General features: G+C 41.0%; 1 protein-coding gene across 1 annotated transcript in view; it reads right to left on the bottom strand.

Moving 5' to 3' along the window:
- Nucleotides 1-20,101, bottom strand: part of FBXO22 (F-box protein 22) — a 37,590-nt gene that overhangs the window by 9,638 nt on the left and 7,851 nt on the right. The window contains exons 3-5 of the mRNA XM_007471839.1: nt 17,258-17,345; nt 16,132-16,227; nt 11,941-12,105 (exon numbers count right to left, since the gene is read on the bottom strand). Coding sequence (XP_007471901.1) covers nt 11,941-12,105; nt 16,132-16,227; nt 17,258-17,345 — 349 coding nt within the window. The remainder of the gene's footprint in view (nt 1-11,940; nt 12,106-16,131; nt 16,228-17,257; nt 17,346-20,101) is intronic.

Raw genomic sequence — 20,101 nt, forward strand, 5'->3', positions numbered from 1 at the left:
CCCACCACCACCCCAGCCTCCCACTTTTCTTCCTAAGGAAAGCTCTAAAATAGAGTTTCAAAGGTTTCAACTCTCTTAACCAGTAGGCCCCCGAGATTCTGCCTTTTTGTGGGCACATGGCATTGACCTTATCTGCAGATCATCTCCGTGGATTATGTTTTCACTAGACATGCCCCTGGGGAAAAATATTGTCCAAAAAAAGGTCCTGTTCTAGACCCACCCAGAATGACATAATATTAAGTGTTTTCCATCTTCAACAGTGATACTCTTTTGAGAACTCACAGCCAGTTTGAATTTAGCTAAGTCCAATGTTTTCTTTCTCTTTTTGGTTCATAATTTCCCAGGGGCCTGCTACCTTCGTGCTTAGCTGAAAATGCAGCATTCTCCAGCAGAGAATGCTCTCTGGTATATTTAAAGCAATTAGGTCCCGGGACTTCCCTGGTGGTGCAGTGGTTCAGAATCCGCCTGCCAATGCAGGGGACACGGGTTCGAGCCCTGGTCCGGGAAGATCCCACATGCCGCAGAGCAGCTAAGCCCGTGCGCCACAGCTACTGAGCCTGAGCTCTAGAGCCTGCGAGCCAGAATTACTGAGCCCATGTGCCCCAACTACTGTAGCCCACGTGCCTAGAGCCCGTGCTCCGCAACAAGAGAAGCCACCACAATGAGAAGCCCGCGCATAGCAACGAAGAGTAGCCGCCGCTCGCCGCAACTAGAGAAAGCCGCGTGCAGCAACGAAGACCCAACGCAGCCAAAAATAAATAAACTAATTTAAAAAAAGAAAAAAAGCAATTAGGGCCCTGAATGAGAAGTTCAGTTATAGACAAAGATAAAAGATCAAATTTTAATTAGCTATGGAAATATTATTTTATTAAAGATAGAGTAATTATAAATTATTATAAAGTTATTTTATAAATTGAAAAGAAAAACAAAACCTTTCATTTTATGGGCTCTGTCTATATTTTGCCTTTACCTCATCATTTCACTTAATTCTCTCAAACACTGAGTTGAACGCTCTTATTCCTGTGTAAGGTATTTGCAATTGTGCTACAAATAGGTGACCAACTAGGGCTGAGGGGTTTCTTGGGATGTGGGACTGGCAGCTAAAAGTGGGCAAGTCCCAGGCAAACTGGGACAAATTGGTCACCCTAGAAACTACCCATCTATTTAGTAGCCTAAAACAGAATGATCATTTCTCACAGTTCTGTGGGCTGAATGGGTGGTGGTTCTGCTGTTTTCACCGGAACTCTCCATATGGCTGCTTGGCTGAGGCTGGATGGGATAAGATGTCTGGGGCCTCACCAGAGATGGCTGGCCCTCTTCCTCCATGGAATCTTTCATCACAGCACGGGGGCCTCAGGGTTCCACAGGGTAAGTGTGGAAGCTGCAGGGCCTCTTGAAACCATGCTCAAAAGTTAAGTATTGCCGCTTCGACCACATAGAGTGATGCAGACTCAGCGCCAGCCCAATTCAAGACATGAGAAAATAGACTTCAACTTTCAAAAAATCTTATTGAAAGATTCATTATTGATGAATTGGGAGATTGGGACTGACGTATATACACTAATATGTATAAAATGAATAAGTAATAAGAATTTGCTGTATAAAAAAATAAATAAAATTCAAAAATTCAAAAAAAAGGTAGAATATATACATTATGTGTAAGGAGTGAAAAAATATCACTAGAGATCTACATCATTAGAAGGATTAAGAGAATATAATAAACAACTTTGCTAAAAAATTTGATTACTTTCTTGAAATGGGCAAATTCCTTGAAGACAAAAACTCCAAAGCTCACTCAAGAAGGAGATTACTTGAATTAGCTCTATGTGTGTTAAATAAATTTAATTAATTAAAAAAAATCTTATTGAAAGATAGTGGACATACAATATTATGTTAGTTTCATGTGTACTACATAGAGATTTGACTTGCATACATTATGAAATGATCACACGAGAAATCTAGTAACCATCTGTCCACATACAAAGTTATGACAGTATTATTGACCATTATTGTGCTATACATTCCATCCTCAGGCTTATTTATTTTATAACTGGAGGTTTATACCTCTTAATCCTCTTCAGCTATTTCACCCACCCTCCCCTCTGGCAGCCATCCATTTATTCTCTGTATCTATGAGTCTGTTTTCATTTTGTTTAGTTTTTTAGATTCTGCATATAAGTGAGATCACATGTGGTATTTGTCTTTGTCTGACTTATTTAGTATAATGCCCTCTAGATTCATCCATGTTATTGCAAATGGTAAGGTTTCTTTTTTATGGCTGAGTAGTATTCCATTGCATTCCACACTTTTGATGGGAGGAGTTGCAGAGAATATGGTCATTTTTAGTCCATCACAATCCCCATCATATACATGAGATTCAGTAAATTTAAGTAACTTTTCCAAGACTACATAGCTCTTAAGTGGCAATTCGAGCCTTTGAACCCAGGTCTGTGTGTTTGAAAAACCCATGAGTTTTTCTGGGTTTGAGTCACCATGCCCTGGTGGGGTATAACTACAACATTCGATAATCCAGAGAGCAAATGGGTATTTTCCTGCAGTGCTGGTGTGGAGTGGTGGAGAACGGAGAAAGAGACATAGAAGCAGTGATCTGTGATGTCTGGATTACTGGCATCACAAGTTTGTCCAGTCTGTTTGGAGAATATATTTGCCTGATACTTGCCTGATTCTGTAAATATGTTCGGGCTCCTGCTGTTCTCCTGCCCCGTACTTGAGTACAAGCTTATTTCTAAAAGTAAATTCTTCAGTGGGACTCAGATATTCTATATTCTTGGCCTTGATGTTTCTCTTTCTCTTATGCATTGTAACATTCTTTTTCTACATAAGCCTTTGGATCATCTACAGTTTGAGAGTTTGAAAGACAGTTGTCCCAAGTCGGTTGTTTTCAAAGAGTGGGGGGTCCCTGAGTCCCTTTCAGGGAGTCCATGAGGTCAAAACTATTTTTATAATGCCAAGGTATTATTTGCTTTTCTCTGCTTTCATTCCATCTAGGGTGTAAAGTGGAGTTTTCCAGAAGCTAAGTAATGTGTGATACTGCAACAGATTTTAGTGGAAGCAGATATGAGAATTCCACTCCTTCCTACTAAGACATTAAAGGGACTTGAAAAAAAAAAACTAATGAAGTCTTCTCTTTTGTTCCTTTTTTTAAAAAAAGTTACTTTTTATTAAAAATGTATTTTTATGTTAGCATATTAAGAGTTTGCTGTGATTTTTAAATTAATACACAAATATTTTTAAAGTTTCTCATTTTGTTTCTCATAGTAATAAAATAAATTTTAACTTACTTTTAATTAAAAATTAATAATAGTCACAGAAGCTCTTTGGAGTCCTCAATTTAAGATAGAGTTCTGAAAGCAAAAAGTTTTCATTATTTTATTAGCTGCCATTTGCAAAGCTTGGGCAATTTGCTCTCTTTTAATCCTCCCAGCAAACCTATCAGGAAGGTACCCCATTAATCTCCTCCCAGAGGCATAAACTAGGGCTCAAAATCATTAGCCACACAGCTTGCATGCTGTGCAGCTAGAATTTGAAGCTAGTTCTATCTGACCCCAAAATCAAACTTGAAGGAATCAGTAACCTCCTTGCATGCAATATACCTGTTGCTTTCCTGGACAGAGAGGTTGAAGCAGAGGTCAAGAAGACTGGATGAATTATTTGAGATGGCTCAGGCAGCTAAAAGCCAAGACCTTCTGCTGTCTGTTCTACTCCTCATAGGGACTTGTCCTTTCAAATGGCAATTCCTTTTGTGAGAAAGGAATGCCTTCAAATTCAAATGATACTATGAACCTGGTGGAGGTCTGTTCCCCTTATAACAGGCATTTCTAATAGCACAGTATGCAGACTTTGCTGAGCACTCAACAAGGAAGAAACGTTTGTCCAGTTATCACATTCTAAACTGCCAAAATACATGTGCATTGCCTTAAGTTTTTCAATTATGTTACAGGTCAGCTTGTGCATTTTATCTGTTCGACTCTCTTTTGTAAAACAATTACAATGGTAAAAACAAAGAAACTATTGAGTACTTAACTATGCGTCGGTCACCGAGAGGAAGACTTGATACCAAGGTCTCTCTGAATCCTCACAAGAATACTCCCAGGCTGGCAGTGGGGTGTCCTACCTGCTTTACAGATAAGGAGATGGGCTTGCCGAGGGGAAGCTACTTGCCTGAGGTCACCCAGCTAGTAAGTAGGCGGTGAGTCAAGTATCAGACCCAGGTCCGGGTGGTTCCCAGGCTAAGATTCTTAACCAGCATGCATTGCAAGATCCTAAAAGGCAATGTCAATCTGTCTGTGGAAAGGAGTTCCCCAAAGTAAACTTGAAGTAGCCCAGGTAAATTAGGAAAGGGTCACAATTTTATGGTCAGAGATTTTAAGGAAAAACCAAGTGATGCAACCTCTTCATGTAATAAGAAAACAGATACAATTCTTTAATTTTGTCCTTAGCTTAACCCTTCACTAACATCCAGCAGCTCGGAGTGTACAGAGAAAGGCAGTAAATTCCTCATCTGTATCCCAGTGTGCCAACTGTTTTGGTTTTAATTGTGTCAGGTGTGTCTTCCTTCTGCCTGGAGGTCCTTCCTTAGGTTTGAAAATATCATGATCACATCAACAGTGTGAGAGGTGGTGGGAGAGCTGAGGTTCCACATGTGTCAACAACAGATGTGCACGTCTCCTGGAGCACTGGAAAAAAGAGTAATAGGAGTTCCCTTAGGGCTGTGCTCCACGTGCCCCAGGAGGGGATAAGGACGAAAGCCTCTGTAATTTATATTGACTGCTGAGGTAACCAGGTGCTTTCAGCAAGCATTCCAGTTGCAAATTTGGGTTTTAACAACCTTCCCAACAACCTCTGATTCCTCTTAAAGACAAAGAGGGAAGAGATATGGGAACATATATATATGTATAACTGACTCACTCTGTTATAAAGCAGAAACTAACACACCATTGTAAAGCAATTATACCCCAATAAAGATGTTAAAAAAATAAAAAAAAATAAAAAAAAAAATACAGGCCTTATCCATATATTCCAGGAAAGGGAGTGGGAGTGAAGGTGGTTTAACCATTGGAAGCTCATTCCAAAGCAGGAAAATATTCAATTCTGCAGCATATGGATGAAAAGCAGCTACCACTAGAGGGCAGCATAGCCTATCAGGAGGTAGGCAGTACTCATGCTCTCCCCTACAAGCTCCCAGGCTCTCCCCTACAAGCTCCCAGGTGCCTCTTGCACCTTGTTTATACACTACCAACTTGAAATTTGCCAAAGAGGTGGCTCTGGGACACAAAAAAAAGAAAAAAATCAAACATCTGACTCACATTTGAGTTTCCACTGACTCAGCCACATGACTTCCATCTTCACAGATGTAAGGGTAAATAAAGGTTGCCAGAAATAAGGCTCACTTAATAAGGAAACGGGGTGGAGTGGAGGTGAATGACCAATTCCTAACACCAAATAATGATTTATCTAGGGAGACTGCCTCTGGTCCATTTCTAATTCTCTATACAGTACATCACTGATTTGGAGAGTAAGAAGGATATTAGTACAAACCAGTACTTTCAAGATACCACATACCCCAAACCATTACTAAAAGGTCTTTTTCTCCACACAGACCAGCCCAGCAAATTTTCAGAGAATGTTTTTTTTTTTTAGAATGAATTTTCAGAGTCGGAAGAGGCCTGTGGGATCAACAGTTTACGTTATTTTACAAAGAAGGGCTGCTAATCCTAGAAAAGTGACTGGCCCCGAACGGCATCTTGGCAGACTCTAGACCCACATCTCCTGACTCTCAATTTTAAGTTTTAGAAACCTAAAAACTACATCTCTCCCTTTCCTGATTTCTAAGCTCTAGGCCCCCTTTTACAATTGCCTACTAAAATTTTCATCTGAATGTTCTATAGGCACCGCCCTTATTCATCCAACGCACACTGAGTGCTTTCAACATCCTCCTCCAGTGGTCTTGTTCTACAGCGGGACACCACACACACACAAATTTAGAAACTAGACTCACTTCCCCCCACCCAACTTAGAGAACAAATCTGCCTTACCCCAGGCTGGCTGCCTGACAGACAGGTCTGTATCATGTACCAGAAGGAAGGTACAATTCAGACTCCTTGCCACTAAAAATTGAGGCCTAAGATACACGAGCCTGAAAAGACGACTACCCAGCCCATTCTGAGGGAAATCCTGGCACTGCCTTCAGTCCTGCCTGTGGGGAAACAGGAGGGCCCACTGCTCAGTAGCAGCATCTGAGGACTCTCAACTTCAGGAAAGCACGCTAGCTGTGTTCTCAGCTCCGATGTTTGTTGGGTAGATGACGTACTCAACCAGCCCAACTATAAAAGGTGCAAGTTCCAGTTCACTGTTCCCTGAAATCCAGCATGAGATCTAAGTCACAGCAGACTGAGTGGCTGAAGAGCACGTGGGCCATCCATTCCTTTGGCGGCTCCAAACATTTTTAGATTTCGCAGAGAGCTCAGTAAACAGACCTCATTGGTTTGGATCCTACACCTGCTTTTATTTTAAGGAGACATAGTTGGGGTGATGCCATTGGTGTTCACAGAGTGACATGGGGTAAGAAACAGCTTGAAAAACAAGCTATTTATTATAAGGGCATATAGATCCACTAGAATTTATCTCAGTTCTCAGAAAACAGGGAAGAGTTAATGCTTCTTCTGCCCTAGCTCAGCCAAACCTGTGGCCCACATCTAGCAAATGATGATGGTCTGTATCTCATGTACTACCCTCCATCCTGGCTGCACTATATTCCTCCTACACATGTCCCTCAACTCGGGATTCCTCCACTGATAGTCTATGTATCTTTGTATGCTGCCTTAAATTCACTTTCAAATAAGGCAGAATATAAAATTCATTATAGCTATGCTCAAGCTGGAAGGTTAAATAAAAGGAAAAAAAATCAAATCTAGACACCAAGAGCAGCATCAGATTCAGGAAAGCCAGCTATGAAGAACTATTCCAAAGATTGGCTAGGACTGCTTGAAAAGGCTTTAGGTCTGTGTGTTCAGATTTCTACTCTTTTTAGGGAAGCCTCTCTGAAGACAGCTGTTTTATGGCTTGTTTGAAAGTGATGTAATCTAAATGCATGTAGAAAACCTACGTGAAAGATAATGTCTACTTGAAATGAGAGGCTAATACCATGAACAATTCATAGACAGAAGCTGTGTTCTCTCTTCCTCACAACCTTAGTTTTAGCATCACTTCCTTCCCTGTATCTTTATATCCATCTTTTTTACACTAAACATGTATAAATATGAAGTCAGCATGCTAGGACATGACTTTTGGAGTCAGACCTGGATCAGAACTCAGGTTCAACCCCTTGTAGCCATCTGACTGAGCAATTTACTAGACTTCTCCAAGTGCAGCTTCCTCCTCTAAAACTGGGGCAGGAGCAAGTCTCAAGAGTGGTTGTGATGATTAAATACGATAATGTCATAAAGAAGCATCCAACCCTGCCCAGTGCCTGGCCCCCAGTAAGGGTTCAATAGAGGAGGTTCAATATCAAAACATGTTCTGGCTAAACTGAGGGCCCCGACCACGAGTTACACAAGTTATCAAATAATGAAATGACACTCAAGACGCTATTTCCCCTTGAATCAAATGAATCTGAAGTAAACATCATATTTAGAGGGAAAATAAAGAAGCCATGCATCCTATCCTCCAAACCAGCTAGGGGTCACCTGTGCTGCTCTGGCTTTCACGTAGTTGTCATGCTTTTTTGAGATGCACCTTATCCAAAAATCTCTCTGATATCGTTCAATGAGAAGCCGTGTCACTTTATGTACATGGTAGGGGATTAAAAAAAAAAGAGAAGCACCATACCACTCAGCTCCATGAACATGAGCCTATGGCCCGGGGGCTCAGGGGCTGTATCCGGCCAGCACCATAACCTGGGAGCTGGCCCCCACCAGGCCCCTTACAGCTCTCTGCTAGTTCTCTGCTCTCTCCTAGCTCTTTGCTCCTGGAGCTGAGTGAAATCCACCACAAAGGGCAGGAAAGCCTAACAAAACACTGGCACCACCCTCCTTCTAAGTCATCTTCCTGCTTTAGAAGCTGCCCAGCTTTTTCAAGGGCAGCTTCTAAAGCAGAACAAGTTCCGTCACTTAACTTTTAGCACCATTTTTCTGCGTTGCACCTGATCACTGACTGTGGCCCCCTCAAGATTCTCTATGAAATCTCCAGATAATTTAAAAACTTAATCCCTCAAATTTTTTTTGGACTCTGACTTAACAAATAATTAAAATTTAGTTTTTACACCTCTCAGTTGCTGGCAGAGTAGTCATCAGAAGACCAAAATGAAGTAAGCAGAAAGGACCTGAACAACAACCATTAATTACCTGATATTCCTAAATTTTATCTGTGGTCAAGACCATTCTCCTGAGCTCCAGACCCACATATTCAACTGTCTAATCAATGTCCCCATCTCAGATTCAGAACTGATCATCTGACTCCTCCAACCTGCGCCCCCGTCTATTCCTTACCTCAGGAGAAGGTACTGCGCACCTGCCCTGGCAGAAACCTCGGTGACAACACTGCCATGGTCCTCATTCTCACCCCGCAACGTTTTAACCCATCACCTCACCCTGTGGACTCACGTGGGAACTTCATCTTGAATCCACCCACGTCTCTACAACACCACTGCCATAGCCACAACAGCCCCCGTTCTCCCTGCCTCCTCTCTTGTGTTCCTCCAAAGCCATCACACCACAGCCAGAGGGGCATTTTCCAAACACCCATCAGTTGTACCACTCCTTGGTTTAGAATCCTGGCTTCCGCTGCCCTTGGGCACGTCAAGATCCTCAGTGCCGAGCGGCCCCACCCTGCATCCTAGCTCCACCTCACACCACACCCCTCCTCACACCCACCACTCTCCAGATACACTGGAACTCCTTACATTTCCTATGAGCCGGTGAATCCACAGCACCTAAATTCTGAAGGTGACTTGCCAGGCCCTTTCTATGTCCTGTCCTTTCATCTATTTTTGTCAGTAAGCTGGAAAGAAGGTACAATACTCCTACGATACTCTTCCTGACTCCACATCTGAGGGACCTCTCCCCACTCTAGTTCACTTCTACCCAGCGCTCTGCCCAAATGTCACTTTCCCAACACCCCAGAGTGGATTAAGTCCATGATTACACTTCCTAGAGCCTCTTCTACTTGGTAACACTTACACGTCTGTGGTACTGTATTCAAAGTCGGCCTGGCCTGCTAGACTGGAAGCTCCAAGAGGCATGACAGTGTGTCTCCAACAAGCATCTCCAGAGCCCCACACATACAGGGACTGGCATATGACATGCATGTGAACAATTTTTGAATGAATGGACATTGGCTTTTATGGCACTTAGGGAACAGAGGTATTTTTGCCTTCACTCCCACATACACATACACACACACACACACATATATATATATATATATATTTTTTTTTCATTCCAGAGACTATTTTTAACATAGGATACCATACAGACTTTAAAACAACCTATGCCTTGTTTAAGAAATGCACCATTTTGGTAAGTTCTTCAAAAAGAATATAAAAGAAAGTGTGCATGTGTATGTATATATATAAATTTATATGTACCGTGACAGGAGGTCCGATTACGACACTCCCTATACACAGGGTCTGGAAAAACTATAATATCACACACGAGGTCCCTGCGCACAGAGGCAATGCCTATTTCACAGGAGGCCGAGCTGCTTTGTTTGCTCACACACCACCTTCTAGTCAGAGTGGCCAAGTCTACAACGCAGGGGAAGACAGGCCACAGCCCAGGTGCCAAATCCGGCGCCCCTGCTTTTGTATAAAGTTTTATTGGAACAAAGCTGATTTTTTACGTACTGTCTATAGCTGCTTCTGCACTCCCAATGGCAGAGTTGAATAGATGCAACTGAGGCTGTATCACTGGCAAAACCTGTAATATTCACTATCTGGCCTTTACAGAGAAAGTGTGCCGAGCCTGAGGGACACTACCAGGAACGGGGTGCCTTCCACTGTTATGGAACATAGATAAGAGTTGCTCCGGGTGTCTGGTTCAGGAGTGCAGGCTGGGACTCTGTGGAGAAGGCACGTCCCACAGGCTCCAACCACTCACTCCTTGCCCACCTCAGAGGCCTCCATCTTCTCGTCCACATAAAAGACAACGGTCCAATTATGGAAGTGAAGAAAATAGTATGGGAAAGAATAGAGATAATCATCTCAATCTAGGCAAAGCCTCAATTTCCAGAAGGCCACGAACAGGATGAAAATGATGCCTTGGAATAAGCCAACTTGTTGACAGCAAACAGCTTAGGGAAAGGACACCAATAAAAACGCTTCACACAGCAGAAAAACGTGGGGCTCTTTTTCATTTCAGTTTTCTGATTCCTATACTTCTTTAGCACTGTAATGCAAACAAGGTCTAAAACAAATCTAATAACTATTTTATCATAAAATAGATGGTTCCTTCCACTCAAGATTTTGGGTCTTTCTTGTAAATGGACAAAACTAGGCTTCTAGCTTTAAGTATACCATGAGGACCTCAATCATGGATTCCCCGGGTTGCTATAGGGCAGAGGGGAGCATGCCCAGGAGGCACCACACTTACTTCTGGACCCAAAAAGACAGGACAGAGGAGGCTTGGCAACATGACCTTCAGCAAAAGCACTGAGTCAAAGGCCAAACAAGCTTCTCTAACAAGTTAACCCCAATCAGTTCATCTGCAGAGGTAGATGCAAGGCCTTAACACTGCTTTGCTTGAATAATTATTTTCTTGCTTACTATATTAAATTAAGCTTTCTTATCAGAGCTTAGAAACTGAGCTAACCCTTTACCTCTTCAAAATCACCTCATGGGGCTTCCCTGGTGGCACAATGGTTGAGAGTCCACCTGCCGATGCAGGGGACACAGGCTCGTGCCCTGGTCCAGGAAGATACCACATGCCGCGGAGTGGCTGGGCCCGTGAGCCATGGCCGCTAAGCCTGCGCGTCCGGAGCCTGTGCTCCGCAACGGGAGAGGCCACAACAGTAAGAGGCCCGCGTACCACAAAAAAAAAAAAATCACCTCATGCATGACCTGTCTACTCCAGCCAAGCTTCCTGCCTGACATATCCTACTAAACCGTTGTTTGATATACTCTGCCTTAACTTACACTATTTCTAAAACTTATCAAGTTCATTACACTTATTCCCATCTTTCTAATTAGTCAATATTGAACTAACCTGTATCTTTTAATTTTTGAAAAAACAAATGCTTATTACTAGCATAAAAGAGAAATAAAACCTTGAACTTTTCAGCTTCAAAAAACAAAATAGGGCAAAAGAAAATGTTCAAGGGCTTCCCTGGTGGCGCGGTGGTTGGGAATCCGCCTGCCAATTCAGGGGACACGGGTTCCAGCCCTGGTCTGGGAAGATCCCACATGCTGCGGAGCAACTAGGCCCGTGAGCCACAACTGCTGAGCCTGCACTCTGGAGTCTGCGAGCCACAACTACTGAAACCCGCGCGCCTGGAGCCAGTGCTCCGCAATGAGAGAGGCCACCGCAATGAGAAGCCTGCGCACCGCAACGAAGTGTAGCCCCTGCTTGCCGCAACTAGAGAAAGCCCACGTGCAGCAACGAAGACCCAACACGGCCAAATAATTTAAAAAAAAATAGAAAATGTTCAAAGAGGAAGAAATCCTTCAAAATTCAGAATTAAATACAAGTAAGTTTATTATCAACAGAGTATTTATGGAAAATTCATCTCTGGTTCTCTCAGGCTTTAATGTAAGTAAAATAAAAAGTAAATCCATTCTACCAAAAAAAAAATTGCACTAGCCTCTGTTAATCACTAATTTGAATTATCCACATCTGCAGTAACGTATACTTAATTCAGACTCTCTCAAAGTAACAAACAAAATCAATCAACAATATGGGCAATTAATGGTAAATAATAACAACTTACCTACTTCAGTGAGTTGATGCCTTTCTAGTGTTAATTTCTTTGGATCCATAATAAAATGAAAGGGTTTTATTTTTATTCCTTCAATTTGAGGAAATAATAGAGCAAAACCAGATTCTCCAATTTCTATTTCCTGAGGTGGATTGCTACTTGATCCCATTGGTGTCACTAGGAAAAAAGTTAAACAGTTTTGTGAACAGATTCAATAAAAACAGAAGTTTCATCTGGTGTAAATTACCCAGCCACACCTAGGTAACTTCAGTTTAGGTCACTAACATAATCAATAAGGTAACAGGCCACTATCTGAATAAGAGTTTCTCAGCTTTGAAATTTTTAGAGGTATAAGGTCATGATGCCTAAAATTTACTTTCAAATTGTTCAGAAAGAAATGTTTTCATAAACAAAGACAGAAAAAGCAAATGTTGCAAAATTTTTTACAACAGTGAATCTAGATGAAGGATATATGGGTGTTTATTGTACTATTCTATTATTCTTTCACCTTTTCTATAGGTTTGAAGCTTTTCTAAATAAAAAGTTGGGGGGAGGGTAGTAACTACATCTTCACAGCAATTCTACTTGTAAAATTTATCATAGAATATTTGACAATTATATACACTATATATATTGTGTGTATGTAGAATGGAAATACATACACACATATATATATAACTGTATTTCGAGATAAGGCCTTTAAATAAAGAGGCAATTAAGGTTAAATGAGGTCACAAGGTCAGGCCCTAATCCAGTAAGATTAGTGTCCTTTCAAGAAGAGGAAGAAACATCAGAGATGAAGGTATACAGAGAAAAGAGAAAAAGCTATGTGAGGACCCAGTGAGAAGGCAGGTGGCTATATGTAAGCCAAAGAATGAAGCCTCAGAAGAAAGGAAAAATGCCAAAACCTTGAACTTCCAGACTCCAGAAATGTGAGAAAATAAATTTCTGTTGTTTAAGCCATCCAGTCTATAGTATTTTGTTATGGCTGCCCTGGCAGACCAATACTAATACTGCAGATTACAAGTTCACTGAAAACTGTATTATATAAATATATATATATATATATATATATATATATATATACATATTTTATGCACACATACATATACACACATATATACATATATCTATACTACATATCTTTCTGTATCTATACTCTGTACTACATACTGAAAGTCTGGAAGGTTATGCATCATAAAATTAACAGAGTGGTTAAATCTACTTAAAGCTTAAAGTAGCTTAATTTTTTTCTTTTTTGCTTTTCTAATTTTCCTTTACTTTTTTTTTAAAAACAGTAAATGGCTATTACTAGTATAAAAAAGAAACTCTTAAAAAAAGTGTTAATAAGCCTTTTAGAAACCAAAGATAGAGCAAAATGGGAAAAAAAATTTTCAAAGAGAAAATTTCAGAATCTAATCAAACCCCCCATAACATATTCTAAATTTAAAAACATGCAAATAAAATTTCAGAGTTTATTATGAGGCCCTCTTCTACAAAAAAATATCAAAACATAAAAGCAATTTTTTTTGTCTGTAGCAGGCCTCAAGACAATCCAAATTAAAAGCCAATAGGCTTTGTTATAGAAATTGACAGGATGCTTCTAAAATATATGTGGAAATGCAAAGGACCTAGATAGCCAGAGCAATTTTTAAAAAGAAGGACATCAAGATCTATGGAAATCAATCTTTAAAAAGAACATCAAGACCTACAGTAATATGACTCTGGCTTAAGGATACACAAATACATCAATGGAACAGAATTAAATCCAGAAACAGACCCACAAACATACAGCCAATTATTTTTGACAAAGGTGCTGAGACAATTTAATAAGGAAGAGAAGTCTTCAACAAATGGCATTGGAATACCTAGATAAACATATGAAAAAAAATTAACCCTGAACCTACCTTATACCATACACAAAAATTATTTCAAGTTAAGTCACAGAATACTACTCTAGAATTTTTTTTAATGAATTACTCATATGCAAAATAACATGAGTCTCAAAAATATTATGTTGTTAAAAATATTTATGTTGAGTGAAAGAGCCAAGATAAAGAGAGTATATAACATGATTCCATTTATATTACATTCAACAATAGGCCAAACTAACCTATGGTCACTGAAATTGGAACTGGGGTTTCCTATGGCAAGTAGGGAATGGCAGGAAGAGGGCATGAGGGAACTTCCTGGGGTGATGGAAACATACTAAATATTGACTAGCATGTCAGTTTCACCAGGATATGAATTTGTCAAAACTCATTAAACTGGGGCTTCCCTGGTGGCGCAGTGGTTGAGAGTCCGCCTGCCGATGCAGGGGACACTGATTCGTGCCCCCGTCCGGGAAGATCCCACATGCTGCAGAGCGGCTGGGCCCGTGAGCCATGGCCACTGAGCCTGCGCGTCCGGAGCCTGTGCTCAGCAACGGGAGAGGCCACAGCAATGAGAGGCCCGCGTACCGCAAAAGAAAAAAAAAACTCATTAAACTGTACACTCAGGATTGTGCATTTCACTGTAAGTAAAGTTTACCTCAGTTAAGAAAGAAAATGATCTCTGTATATATAAAAATGAACAAATTCTCAAACTTGAAATTTTTCCAACCTAAAGAAGGAAGATAAGTTAGCAGCCAATGGCTATTTTAGAAATAATCACTAACTGTAGCCTAAGAAAAAGGAATCCAATCAACTGTCTTGGTGTTAAGTTTTTCTGTGACATATGTGGAACAAAGAAAGTGCTCAGCTGTGGAAACAAGAATCAATAAGAAGGGTAAGGAGTAGGTCCAAGAAAACACAAGAGGACAGGTTCCGACTAAAGGGAGTTGGAATGATACTTACTCCCGACATGAAGATCGTTAAGAGAACTTAGAAAGATGACCAACTGCTCTGAAACATGGCAAACATGAGAGGAAGGCTTCAGGTAGACTGCCCACCCATCATTATGGGGTCATGGAGGCAAGAGTGTTTCCCAGGTTGGCCCGCCCTCTCCTGTCCCTAACCCCCACCTGAAATTTTAAAGAGGAAAACCTTAGTCATGCTTTGAGGATGCCACAGAGTGTAGGGTGGGGAGGTCTAACCAAATGATGTTAAGAAATTACAGCTATGTTTCTACAGAAGTATTTGTTAATAACTAATAATGGTAAAAACTAGACCACTCATTTAAGGAAAATTCGAAAGTTAAAAGAAAATCAGTCACTGCCGTCATTTTTTTTAATCCAATGAGAAACAAAATTTGTGGTGATGGGGCTGATATAATAGTATAGGGGTGGGAGCTGATAGCAGGAGGGATGAAACAGTCCTCCATCAACCATACATTTACCCTTATTCATCTGTAAACACTTGAAATCCTTTGTAGTTCATTGTACAAGACTCTTAAATTCCAATCAAAAGTCTCTCAGTGAAGATTAAAAATACCATTTATGGAGTGCAACAAGAAATAATAATAGCTAACATTTAGTTATCGCTTATTGCATATCTTTATTCTAAATGCTGTACATGTGCTAACTCATTTAATCCTCAAACCCTCTGAAGAAGGTACTATCAATCACCCCCATGTAATAGATGGGGAAACTGAAGCCCCATGAGGTCAGCTAACTCGCCCAAAGTCATACCGATACTAAAGTGGTACAGCTGGGATCCCAATCTAGGGATGCGAACCACTGCACCATGACAGCTTTAACAGGATCTCGCTCCCCCCATTAGATACAGAACAGAAGTCAAAATAATTAAAACCAGCAAAAATTCACCAGCAGCAAACGTGGAAAAGGAAAGTTCCTGCTATAAACAGTGGCAGCCAAGCAGAGAAAGAGAAGTTTCCTAGTAAGGCCTACTGCAGCTCCTGATCCCAGCCCTACCTCACCCCATCCACCAGAAACAGTTCTGGCTGAACTGACAAAAGTAAGAATGCTTGCTAATACTTTCCAGTTTGTAGAAAGGAAGAATGAGATCTTTGTCCTCTTATGAATGGCTCCTGGAAAGATATGAATTAGATTTGGTTTACATGGCCAGCCCTGAGATTTGAAATATTAACCAAATAACCTAAGGAAAATTAATCTAAGTGAAATATAATACAATGGTATATATGACCAACTTTATTGTACTTTGGATGGCCAAAAATATAAACATGCTGTTAAGGTACAAATAACCCACCAATCTATAGGACCCCACATTAACGCAAAGCAAGGAAATCAAGTTGGTATTCTCTCACCTACAATCCCTGGGGTCACAATCCCAAGGACTTGGCATTGTTTTGGGAATAGCTTCTCAAGGGCAAATGCTGCTTCCATAGTAGTTCTTTTCCTGGCTGTAATAACACGGGAAAATCATTCAATGTCATCCATTTAAGGTCAAATTTGATGAGGAAGGGGGAAAAAAAGCAAATATTAAATTATTTTACACCAGAACACTTTAAAGGAAGTCTAAAAGCTTTGATTAAAAACAAAAGTTTTGGGCTTCCCTGGTGGCGCAGTGCTTGAGAGTCCGCCTGCCGATGCAGGAGATGCGGGTTCGTGCCCCGTTTCGGGACGATCCCACATGCCGCGGAGCGGCTGGGCCCGTGAGCCATGGCCACTGAGCCTGCGCGTCCGGAGCCTGTGCTCCGCAAATGGGAGAGGCCACAACAGTGAGAGGCCCGCATGACGCAAGAAAAAAAACCAAAAAACAAAAAAACAAAAGTTTTTGTTTTGAGCCCGTGTTTTATATGTTAAATTCTAAATCTGACCTTAAACATTGCCAGTTTGCCTTTTTCTACTTGTTCACATACTGCTTTTGCCTCAATGACATCAGCAGTAGCAGCTGATTTTCAGATTTACTATTATACCTTTCTGTTCAGCTGATATTAAAGCATAATGACTTTTCTACCACACTGTCACCTGGATTCAAATCAGACAATGATAATCCACTATCCAAGTCTAACTCTGGGCCTCAGTGTGCCCAACATGGGATATAGTCTGCTTCTTCATTTAGCAAGCCAAGAAGAATGTACAGTATCTAGATAACCTTGGTAAATGGTCATCCAATACAATAAAAGGCTTGAATACCCAAAGACATCCTGTTTTAATAGTAAAAAGAAGTACCTGGAGGATTAAAGTATTTCAAAAAGAGAAAAACACCTTACTAAAGAATGTTTCAATTGTACCACAAGGTTTAGAAATCAATCTTCAAAGCAAAAGGGCTTCTCAAAGTTCAAAGACAGCATATTCATGCATTCTCCAGGGAGTAGGCCATAGACTCAGAAAGTCAGTAACTCTCAGAATGAGAACAGTATTTATCTCCAAAAAGAGGTACATAGGGAACAAAAAAAAAAATCGAAAACTTTTTCCTTTGATATTCACCTCTCTTATGGCCACGACACTCCTCCAGACTAATGAAAGTTTCTGAATCAGCCATGTAAAGAACTGTCTGTGGTAAGATATGGACATTCTGCAAAGGAAAAAAAAAAATCAGAATCTGATCACACAAATCTATGAATGCTTTTGTGGTCCCTTAAAGTTTTGCCCTGGTCCAAACTACTGTTGCCCTACCCTCCCTTCAAGTCAGTATCGGCATTCTGAGTCTACCCATTTCTCACTCATTTTTCACTCATGAGCTTTCATTTTCAGTTCATTCATTTGTTGAGCATCTATTATTTCTTCAAGTCAAACTCATTCCAGCCTGACTCAAGAAGTTCATTTTCACAATAATTTAAGCTCTTAAACAAAAACATTAAGTACCAGCAAAAGATTCCACTTGCTTTATGTGAACAAGTACCACAGCAACAGAAACATCTCAGCAACAGAGGGAAGGTTTACAGACCGTATCATTCCTCTTTTCATTGCCTACCAAATTAAATAATCCAGGCCTTCACTTCCAGCTTGCCAACTAGTTTCCTACAGGAATCTATTGCTCACTATTATCCAGACAAGCCCGTTTCTGTATATATTCTTCGGCAGCTCTCTTCCTTGTGTACTTGATTTAAGATTGTTTCCCTTAAGAAACAGCATTAAGTGCCAGACCCTCTATAAAACCTTTTCCTAGACTTCCTTAGGACCTCTGACCTCATATGCGACATCCCTGACATCCCAGTCATTCTTGTTTGTGTCTTATCTCCACTTACAAGGGAGGGCTGTAAGCCCTTACAACCTGGGCTTATCTGTTTTCCACCAAAATTCATAACAGACAAGTGGCAAAGTGGCTCAACTAAATGAAAAGATGAACATATTTTTCCTCCTAAGCTGGTTATTTTTAAAGATTTTTACTATCAAAATGGAATGAGGAAGTGAGCATATAGCAAAGCCTCAACACTGACTAAATGAAAAAGAAATGTTGATTTCGGAAAGTTAAGATGTTTCAGAATAGATTCCATATAGACAAACTCATAAAACATACTGAGATAGAATGATGACCCTGAGGTCGCTTAAGGGCTGGATAAGACCTATGGATACAGTTTCCTTGGTCCACAAGGCATTTTCAAAGAATATAATTTGGGGAGGAGTGGCTAAGATAACAGAGTGATAAGACCTTGACTCACATCCTACCACAGGCACTCTAAAATTACAACTATTTATAGAGGAACTATTGATGAGAACTTCAAGACTAGCAGAAAAAATTTTCCACAACTAAAGACATAAAGAAGGAACCACCATGAGAAGGGCAGAAGGGGGAAACTGGAGATACAGTATAGTCAAGACCCACACCCCTGAATAGGTGACCTACAAATGGGAGGATAATCACAATTGCAGAGGTTCTTCACAAGGAGTGAGGGATCCGAGCCTCACATTGGACTCTCCAGCCCAGGGGTCCTGCACCAGGAAGATGAGGCCCCAGAACATCTGGCTATGAAGGCCAGCGGGGCTTGTGTACAGAAGAGCCGGAGGGCTGGAGGAAACAGAGACTCTATTCATAGAGGGTGCATGCAAAATCTCATATGTCCTGAGTCCCAGCTAAGAGGCAGTAATTTGAAAGGAGCCTGGGTCAGACATACTTCCTGATCTTGGAGAGCCTCCTGGAGAGGCAGGAGGCAACTAGGACTCTCCCTAGGGACAAAGACACTAGCAGCAGCCATTTACAGGAACTTGTTCTAGCAGGAAGACACTGATGCTGGCTAGCACCATTTTGGAGTCCTCCCTCTAGTCTACTAGTGCCGAGGGCTTACCTACCCACCAGCTCCAGCCCCTTCTCCAGGCCACACAGCTAACTTCACCAGGACCCAGCCCCACCCACCAGCAGCTGGCAGCCTCCACATGAGGAGCACCTGGCAGCCAATAAGGCTGGGGGGCCAGCCTTGCCTACCAGCACACCCACAGTAATCAGCCCTGCCACAACAGAAGGGCCCTTGCAGCCCACATAAGGGGCATCCCTAGAGGATATAGCTCTGGTGACCAGAGGGAACTGTGCTCCTGGGCCCCATAGGACATCTCCTACTTCTTCAATTTCAGGAAGCATAAATGACCTGCCTAATACAAAGAAATAAAAACAGAAAAATCAGGCAAAATGAGGTGACAGAGGAATATGTCCCAAACAAAGGAACAAGACAAAATCCCAGAGGAAAAAGTAAGTGAAGAGAGATAAGCAATCTACCTGATAAAGAGTTCAAGATGATGATCACAAAGTTGCTCAATGAAATCAGGAAAAGAATGGACACAGTGAGAAGTTTAACAGTAAGTGATAAAGAAGAATCAAACAGATCTGAAAAACACAATAGCTGAAATAAAAAACACACTAGAAAGAATCAACAATAGCTTAGATGATATAGAGGAATGGATGAGTGTACTAAAATATATAGTACAAACTACTTAAGCTGAACAGAACAAAAAAAAAAATTGTTTTAATGACAATAGTTTAAGAAACCTCTGGGACAACATCAAGAGTACTAACATTCACAATATAGGGGTCCCAGAAGTCGAGGAGAGAGAAAGAGGCAGAGAACTTATTTGAAGAATAGTAGCTAAAAACTTCCCTAATCTGGGAAAGGAAACAGACATCCAGGTCCGGGAAGCACAGTCCCAAACAAGATGAACTCAGAGGTCCACACCAAGACACACGGTTATTAAATGGGCAAAAATTAAAGATTAAGAGAGAATCTTAAAAGGAGTAAGGGAAAAGCAACTAGTTAGGTACAAGGGAATTCCAATACACTGTCAGCAAATTTTTCAGTAGACACTTTGCAGGCCAGAAGGGAACGGCATGATATATTCAAT

This window comes from Lipotes vexillifer, unplaced genomic scaffold (assembly GCF_000442215.2).
Source record: "Lipotes vexillifer unplaced genomic scaffold, Lipotes_vexillifer_v1.1 scaffold334, whole genome shotgun sequence".
Lineage (NCBI taxonomy): Eukaryota > Metazoa > Chordata > Mammalia > Artiodactyla > Lipotidae > Lipotes > Lipotes vexillifer.